This window comes from Mus caroli, chromosome 6 (assembly GCF_900094665.2).
Source record: "Mus caroli chromosome 6, CAROLI_EIJ_v1.1, whole genome shotgun sequence".
NCBI classification, from domain to species: domain Eukaryota; kingdom Metazoa; phylum Chordata; class Mammalia; order Rodentia; family Muridae; genus Mus; species Mus caroli.
The window spans coordinates 120,782,609-120,791,299 of NC_034575.1; the positions used below are offsets into that span (position 1 = coordinate 120,782,609).

Consider the following 8,691-nt stretch of genomic DNA (forward strand, 5'->3'; position numbering starts at 1 on the left):
CAGTGTTAGTGGAGGAGATTTAGATGTCCATTTGTGGGGTGACAGCAGAGCTGCTGATCATTAGTGAGTATCTCTTTGCTAGGAGGAATGGTAATTTATGGACCATGGAGCTAGAAAGAGACTGGAAAGGCTGTGGGTGGTAAAGTGAGCANCTAGAATCTCAACCCTAGTGCAGGGACTGAGGGCAGCTCTGGGGGGGTTGGATATTATGGGATATCAGTATAGAAAGTGGGAGACTGATTATTACGGGATCCGTGTGGGAGGAGGCCCANTGTCCGTTGTTGTAGTATGGGGTGGGTGAGTTTCTGACAATCATGGGATATCAAACTGGGGGTGGTTATTATGGGATGTCGGTGGGGGATGGGTTGAATATTATGGGATATGAGGCTGAAGTGCTGGGAGGGGTGCTTATTATGGGATGGCCAAGAGGAGGGAGGGGTAATGAGTTATTATGGGATGTTAGCAGTAAGGCCAAGAGTGAAGAAGTTGGCAAAGAGTGGTTATTATGGGATATCTAAGGGAGGGGGAGCAGGTTTTAGTTTGTAAAAGATCTGCACTATATGTCTGTAGCCCCGGGCACATATATGCATAGAGTGTGGGGGGCGGGGTGTGTGTATGTGGGGTGTCCGTGTGTATTATGGGATGGCCAGGAGGTGGGCGGTTGCCCAGGTGACGCGCGCGCGCGCGCTCGACGGGGGCGTGGCCAATGGTTGCCTGAGCGACGAGGGGGCGGGGGTTGCCCGGGAGACCTAGAGAGGAGGGTGGCGGTAGTGGAGGGGGGGNTTGGAGTTGGTTGAGGTTATTATGGGCTGTCCGTGGGGGGCGGGGCCTGTGCGGTGGGATTTCCCGGCCGGTGTTTCGGGCCCTTTAAGAGGCGACGCCGGAGCCGGAGCCATTTTCCCCCCTTCGGCCGCGGCGAGGAGGAGCCGGAGCGGGAGTGACACCGGCGAGACCCAGCGCGACCTGAGGCGGCTCTAGGGTGAGGAGCGCGCGAGGCAACGGGAGAGACATCTCTCTCAGCCCGACGTCGTCCCGGGGGGTCATCCCTTCACCTGTCCCTTCTTCAGGCGTCCCGGGGCCCGCGGACCGTCCCCTCTCCAGGGAGCCGACCCTTCTTCCCCGGAGGCGGCCGGGTTACCTCCAGACGGCGCCCTGCCCTGAGGGAGTCCTGCTCCCCGCCACCCCCTCCTGGGTTCGGCCTCCCACAATGCCGGGCGAGCGCCTGCCCGCCCGCCCCTCGCCCTTTGCTCGCTAGCCCCCCGGGACACGTGGCCCGGCCCCCTTCCCGGTGGGTGCTCGCTTTCCTCCGGCGTCCCGACTCTTCGGGACCCCGGAGCGCCCGAGCCTCCACGCCCCCTGGTCCCCGCCGTTCCGGAAGAGAACCTGAGTTGTCCCAGAGGACAGCCTTTGGAGAGCTGCCCTGTCTGGGGACTGGCCCCTCCCCGGGCGCAGAGGAGCGCCCCCCCACTCCCAAGTGACCTTGTGTCCCCGAGCACCGGCCGCCTCCCCTGACCCTCCCCGTGCCTCCCCACTCGAACCCCACTCCCCAGGCACTCCAGGCTCAGGCCAGGCTAGCTTCTCCCTTCCCCTCCATGCACCAGCCTGCCCTCGGGGGCGTCGCTCCCTCTTCTTGGGGGCTCCTGCTGGGGAGCCGGCTCACGGGCTGTCCCCGAGGAGTGTGGAACTAAGTTCAGCCTGAGTGGTTCGGGTGCTCGGCTAGGGTGGTAGGGCAGGAGGGGGTGGGGGGGAAGAGCGGGTGGGGGAGGGGGACTGCGCGTCACTCACTGTTCTCCCCCCCCTCCCCCGCACAGTGACTCGGGCCAGTGCAGAGGGCCCCAGGCCGCAGGCAGGAGCAGCTGGGCCAATTCCCTGGCCGGGGAACGGAAGGGGATGGCGTCGGGCCTGGGCTCCCCGTCCCCCTGCTCAGCGGGCAGTGAGGAGGAGGATATGGACGCACTTCTGAACAACAGCCTGCCCCCACCCCATCCAGGTAACATCTTCCCGGAGGGCCCAGGGCAGGAAGGAGGTGTTTGATCTTTCCTCGAGACTCCAGTGAGGCTGCGTGCGCGCGCTGCTTGTCCCTTTGCAGAGCCCAGGGTGGAGGGCATCCGAAGGGAGTGGTTCTCTTCTGCGGAGCTCTTGTGTGCTGGGGGTGCTGGGGGAGGTGGAAGCCATGTGCCTCTTGGGCACCACGGACCCAGATGCAAGCTGGCTTCACTCAAGGCTGTCTGGAATGCTCCGCAGTCCCCAGTTGAGGGAGCTCTCTGGGTTAGCAGGCTGTACCTCGTGCAGGTTCTTGGAGGAATGCAGGTGGTTCAGACTCTGGTGGTGACATGGTGGGGTGCGGTGGGGATTTGTGTTATGGGAGCCCTGCCAGGCATCTGGGATCCCGCGGTTGTTCCCTGGAGAAGAAAGCGGGAGCGTTGGTTGCTTTCTGTCCTGATCTATTACCGGTTCTCTGTGCTGTTTCAAGAGTGTAAAGTTTGAACCTCACACTTTATCAGATCTGTAGAACTTTTAGTTAGTCAGATTGTTGGGATTTTTTTTGAGTGGAGAAGGGATGGAGGGCTAGGAGAGGCAGCATGCAGTAGCCTAGTGAAGGGCAGAGGGAGGGAATTGGCCCTTGGTGTGGACATAATCTTGGATCTTTACTAGGGGCTTCTGCCACTCTGAGGTAGCTTGGGGTCTGGATTGGTGGTGTGAGGTGTTTGTGTGGGTGTGTTAGGGTTTGCACTGTGTTTTGGGGTTGCTCCCTGGACTGGCCAAACCCGTATTATTATAACCAGCTTGCCTGAGTGCCTGCCCTCAAATGATGGCTGATGTCATGCTTGGAAGTGGATGTCTTCCTCTTGTCTCCTTATTTAGAACCCCCTTAGTTAAGGCACCTATTGGCTTGACTCCCCCACATTCATTGCAAGGTCGGTATCTTCTCTGCGTCCACCCGGCTGTCCTGGTCATTACCCTGTGGAACTTGGCCGTCCTGGTTTTGTTCCTTACGGCATGGCTCTCACTTCTGCCTTTTCCTGAGCCCCAACTGGAGGGTGAGGTATCCAGAAGAAATCATTTTCCAATTTGTCATTTAAGAGAGCCATTATTCTTGCTGCTGAGATAAGGGACTTAGATGTGTGTCTGATCACTGAGGTATAGGCCTGCGGAGCTCTGCCTTTGCGAGGGTGAGGTGGGTAAGCAGGAAGACTTATTTTTCCTTCCTCGTCTTTANGAGAGGCTGGGTGATGCTGTCTGACCAGTGTTGCTTCCCATCTTAGCCATAACCCCTTGCTTGAAGGTCTGGGGCTTCCCTCCCAAGTGGGAGCACTGCAGGCTCTCAGTGTGAACTCTGCCCCNATCTGTAGCATGACCCAGTTTTTCCTCTGGCCACACCCAATTCTGCCCCTTTTCCCAAATCTCCCTCTATGGCATGCAGCGTGATGGGCCTGAGGAGTGGAGGGCTGTGTGTGGGTGGAAAGGGGCCCACTGTGCTTCCACGGCCTNGTGGCCTTGTCCCTGGCTCACTTGTGCTCCACAGGCAGAGGAAGAAGGCTTTGGTGGGTGCTGTAAGGGCTGTGGGCCAGAAGCCCTTAAGAAAATGGTGTGTTTAGNTGAGAGGGGCCTCCAAGCCTCTGACCTAACCCTGGGATGGGTGTGGATGGGAGGCTTGTGGCACTTTGTCCAACCTTGGGATCTGACTGGCTCCAGAATCATTTTAGGGCTACTTCTGGGGTTATGCACTGAGTGTGCGGGATTAAAGGGAGGGAGTCTACNGTTTTAGGGGGGCTTGGACATGGTTTCTGCAGATTGGGTAGGATTCTTGTTGGGTGACTGAGGAAGCTNAGTTTTGACACTTGATTCCTTAAGCTAAAGCTTTCTGATTCCTTTTTAGGGATGAAGGTTGTATGGTTTGGTAACCTCCATTGAGCCCTTGTTAAATCTTAGTTCTAATGTCTTTAAAGAACTACAAGTGAGTGAGTACTGCAGTCATTCCAATAGTTTACTCTGGTGCTATCTTGGCTTTCTTGTCTGGGACATGAGGGTGACCTCTTACAAACGGTGTCATCCTAGAGTAGGTATAGAGATCACTGGCTTTGACCTAGGGCCAGGTAATAATTTGAGAAGTTTTTTTTGAGGGTACTCTCCGCTCTGTGTACTTCTGTTGGCTCCACCCCCACCCCTGCCACTTCCTGTCTGTCCTATGTTGGCACTGGGTGCCCTGGGCTGGCTTCTGCGGTCAGGAGCCATTTTCCTTCTCTTCAGTGGGTGAGACACTCCCTTCTCTCTCCTCCCTTCCCTACTCCCCCCTTCTTGAGCGGGGGTGGCTTGGGAAGAGGGAGAAGGGAACTGGGAGCTGGTGTACAAGGCTGGTACAAAGAAAGCTGCCTCCCAGTCTTCTCCCCCTGTGCCCCTCTCTACCTACCCTTGCTCAGGATTCCCCAGTGTTACCAGGCTTTGTGTGTGCTTCTCGCCAGGGAAGGAGGTGGAGCCAGATGGGAGGGGGGTTGGGAAGGGGAGATGGTGACAGCTGGGCTGATTCCAGGCCCCTAGGGAGAAGAGCTGGCTGACCCAGGAGAAAGCTGGAAAGAAACAGTAGGACTAGAGATGCCGAAGGGAACTGGGAGAGGGTGTGAAGTTGAACTGGCAACTGAATGTGGGACTGGGGAGATTCTGGTGGTTCTGAGCAATGATAGTCCCAAAGGGGTTTAATAAGGGTGTTTGTTGTGTTTTAGGCCCTGAGCCTGGTGTTTGTTCTAGGGTGGCATGGTAAGGGATGAGTCTGTGNTCAGTGCCTTCTGGGTAGGCTCTCCTTATTTCCTGTCTTAGGAGCTGTTTGGTGGCCACTTTCGGGAGAGCTGGATGAAGTTAGCTCTTTCACTTACTAAGTTCCAAGCAGCTCAATTCAGCGGTACTGGTAGACACAGAAGGTGCCTAGAGTGGTGAGGAAAGGGAGGCAGGGGCCTGGCCTGGCTGGGCCTGGCTGGGCAGCTGATTTTGGGTATGTACAGCTCTTTGTNTCTGTGCTGGNTCTCAGCTCCCTTGTGTGTAGTACAGCAGTTCTCTTCTAGGGCGAGAGGTGGGGACAGAGGATCTGANCCATCTGCATTCGGCCCTCACCTGTGCTGTTGCTCTTTTCCCTGCCTGCCTCTGTTTGCCAATCTGTGTAGAAAATGAGGAAGACCCAGACGAGGATCTATCCGAAGCAGAGACTCCAAAGCTCAAGAAGAAGAAAAAGCCTAAGAAACCTCGAGACCCTAAAATCCCTAAGAGCAAGCGCCAAAAAAAGGAGGTGAGTGGGTGACTGAGTGTTCTGGGGAGTGAGAAGAGAGGAGGAGGAGGAGGAGGTGCTCAAGGAGAGTTGTGAGGCTGCGGGTAGTTTTTCTCCTGGAGCTGGGGGTCAGGTTCTGGGGCGAGCCTCAGGACTGTCCTGGGTGAGCATGTGTGTAGCATGTGTGTCTGTCTCCCTCCCCCCCTGCTCCAGCGTTTACTCTTATGCCGGCAGCTGGGGGACAGCTCTGGGGAGGGGCCAGAGTTTGTTGAGGAGGAGGAAGAGGTGGCTCTGCGCTCAGACAGTGAGGGCAGCGACTATACTCCTGGCAAGAAGAAGAAAAAGAAGCTCGGACCTAAGAAGGAGAAGAAGAGCAAATCCAAGCGGAAGGAGGAGGAGGAAGAGGAGGACGAGGATGATGACTCGAAGGTGCCTAGATCTCTGTCTGTCAAGACCCTGTCGGTCCTCTCTCTGCCCTTTCTCCCAGATACCGCCCTGCCCTGTAGAACAGCATCTCCATGTAGGTGTGCTTATTTCTTCTGTATTATTTCCTCTGTACCTCGCTCTTGGAAGCTGCTGTTTGACTTCCCAGTTGGTTGTCTTAGCCAGTGAGCACTATGAAGCAGACCCCTGAATCTGCCTTCTCTGCAGGAACCTAAATCATCAGCCCAGCTTTTAGAAGACTGGGGTATGGAAGACATCGACCATGTGTTCTCAGAGGAGGATTACCGGACCCTCACCAACTACAAGGCCTTCAGCCAGTTTGTCAGGTAAGTCAGGAGGAGCCTGTGGGGTGGGAAGGGAGGAGTCCTTCTAGAATTTCTTCTTGTTCGTTTTTCTCTTTTCTCTTTATATATGACCTTACTCTTGTCCATTTCTCTTCCAGACCGCTGATTGCTGCTAAAAACCCCAAGATTGCTGTCTCCAAGATGATGATGGTCTTGGGTGCAAAGTGGAGGGAATTCAGTACCAACAACCCCTTCAAGGGCAGCTCGGGAGCATCAGTGGCAGCTGCAGCGGCAGCGGCTGTGGCTGTGGTGGAGAGCATGGTGACAGCTACTGAAGTCGCCCCTCCCCCTCCTCCTGTGGAGGTGCCGATCCGCAAGGCCAAGACCAAGGAGGGCAAAGGTGCAGTGGGATTTAATGAAGGGTCTGGGTGGGCTTGACAAGTCTGACAGCTAGGAATGNGGCATTGCCCCTAAGTCGGGCAACGGGCAGGAGCGAGCCTTGGGTTTAGAAGAGAGCCAGGGTGAGCCAGCTCATTTCCCATCATTTGCCTTGTGGTCTACATTTGGCTGTATCCTGATCTTAGGTCCCAATGCTCGGAGGAAGCCGAAAGGCAGCCCGCGAGTGCCTGACGCCAAGAAGCCCAAACCCAAGAAAGTAGCTCCTCTGAAGATCAAGCTGGGAGGGTTCGGCTCCAAGCGGAAGAGATCCTCGGTGAGACCTGGCTCTTGCCACTGGAGAAGGGGGAGCTGTGTGGGGGAGGGGGCACATAGGGTCCTACTGCTTCAGACAGGGGTAACTAGGCTCCTTCTGTGCAGTTCTCTCCTTGGCCTGGACTTTGAATGTTGTTTTCTGGGTGTTTTCCAGAGTGAGGATGACGATTTAGATGTAGAGTCTGACTTCGACGATGCCAGTATCAACAGCTACTCTGTTTCGGACGGTTCCACCAGCCGCAGCAGTCGGAGCCGCAAGAAGCTCCGGACCGCTAAAAAGAAAAAGAAAGGTGTGTTTCTTTTCTGTACTTATGCGTAATGGGATAAGATGGCAATGGCCAGGGGAAAATCTCCCTTAGGAGATACGGGTTGGGGGGCGGTGGTTTTTTCTAATAATTGGGCTTTCCCTCTTCCTTGCCCAGGCGAGGAGGAGGTGACTGCTGTGGATGGTTATGAGACAGACCACCAGGACTATTGCGAGGTGTGCCAGCAAGGCGGCGAGATCATCCTGTGTGACACCTGTCCCCGAGCCTACCATATGGTGTGCCTGGACCCAGACATGGAGAAGGCCCCCGAGGGCAAGTGGAGCTGCCCGCACTGTGTGAGTACCTGGCGACTGTGGCCTCTGGGTCCCCCGAGGGCGAGGGTAGTGAGGAGCTTCTTTGGGTCTGGGTGGAAATAAAAATGGGAGCTTTGGGAAATGTCTGTGTAAAGGAATGCTGGCTGTGGGTTCTGGCATGGGGTGGGGGTGGGGTGGGAATAATCTGAATCTCTGGTTTCTTATTGCAGGAGAAGGAGGGAATCCAGTGGGAAGCTAAGGAGGACAATTCTGAGGGTGAGGAGATTCTGGAAGAAGTCGGGGGGGACCCAGAAGAGGAGGATGACCATCATATGGAATTCTGTCGCGTCTGCAAGGACGGCGGGGAGCTCCTGTGCTGTGACACCTGCCCTTCTTCCTACCACATCCACTGCCTGAACCCCCCGCTTCCAGAGATCCCAAATGGCGAATGGCTCTGTCCCCGCTGTACTGTAAGTGACTTTTTTCTCTGAGGGTGAGGGATGGAGGAGCAGTGTCAGAACAGCACAAGGGTTTGCTCTCTTGTGGACATTGTGAGGCCGAGGCTGAGACAGGAGTTTCCTTTCTTGCTTAGTCCTGGGACATCATCTCCTGTGTAAACATACAGCTAACTGAATTGAAGAGGGCATTCCTCTTAAGCAGGTTGAAGCATCGTTCCAGTTTAGAGGAATAAATAGTTCTTCTGATTCCTTCCTTTTTTCAGTTCTCGGGAGCCTGGACTGCCCTAGGGCCTGCTTACTGCATTAGGTTGCTTAAGAGAAGGAAGTGCTTGGTTCCCTCTTGGGATTTTATGTGCCCAGCTATTCCGGTTTATTTAGAATAAAGCTTATAGATTCTTAACTTTTTTTTTTTTTTTAAGCTCTCTGATAATATCCAGAGAGGGGAAGGAAGTCCTAGTGGTTTTTGCCTAGGGATGGTTATGAGGTTAGGTTTTATTTGAGATGATGTTTTTATTTATTTTGTTTTCTGGAACTCTGTAGACTAGGTTGGCCTTGAACTTACAGAGATTCCCCTGCATCTGCCTCTACCTCCAGAGCACTGAGATTAAAGTGTGCACCACCCCCATCACTCAGATTGAATGAAGTTTTTATAAGTCATTAACAAGATTAAAGTTGTGGGCTTGTCTGCTCATTTCTTTTTAGTTGTTTTAAGAACTTTTTTTGATGGGATCCCACTTTATATCCCTGGCTGGCCTGAAATTCTCTGTATAAAACAGCTAGGCTGGTCTTCAATTAAGAGAGATCTACCTAACTCANCCTTTCTAGCGCTGGCATCAAAAACTTGGGTCACCACCCCAGTTCCCTGTAGTTGATTTTATTTTATTTTCTGGGCATGATGCTGCATCCCTTTAATTCCAGCAGGGGCAGGGGCAAAGCAGTTCTGAGTGTAAGGTCAGTCTGGTCTATATATTGAATTCC

At 54.6% G+C, this 8,691-nt stretch overlaps 1 protein-coding gene across 1 annotated transcript in view; it reads left to right on the top strand.

The window, feature by feature from the left end:
* Positions 1–844: 844 nt before the first annotated feature.
* The window catches only part of Chd4 (chromodomain helicase DNA binding protein 4), a 34,164-nt gene continuing 26,317 nt past the window's right edge, over positions 845–8,691 (top strand). The window contains exons 1-10 of the mRNA XM_021164181.2: positions 845–979; positions 1,812–1,990; positions 5,157–5,278; positions 5,492–5,686; positions 5,909–6,027; positions 6,144–6,385; positions 6,570–6,697; positions 6,851–6,986; positions 7,119–7,297; positions 7,486–7,725. Of these exons, the coding sequence (XP_021019840.1) occupies positions 1,891–1,990; positions 5,157–5,278; positions 5,492–5,686; positions 5,909–6,027; positions 6,144–6,385; positions 6,570–6,697; positions 6,851–6,986; positions 7,119–7,297; positions 7,486–7,725 (1,461 nt within the window). The 5' untranslated portion in view covers positions 845–979; positions 1,812–1,890. The remainder of the gene's footprint in view (positions 980–1,811; positions 1,991–5,156; positions 5,279–5,491; positions 5,687–5,908; positions 6,028–6,143; positions 6,386–6,569; positions 6,698–6,850; positions 6,987–7,118; positions 7,298–7,485; positions 7,726–8,691) is intronic.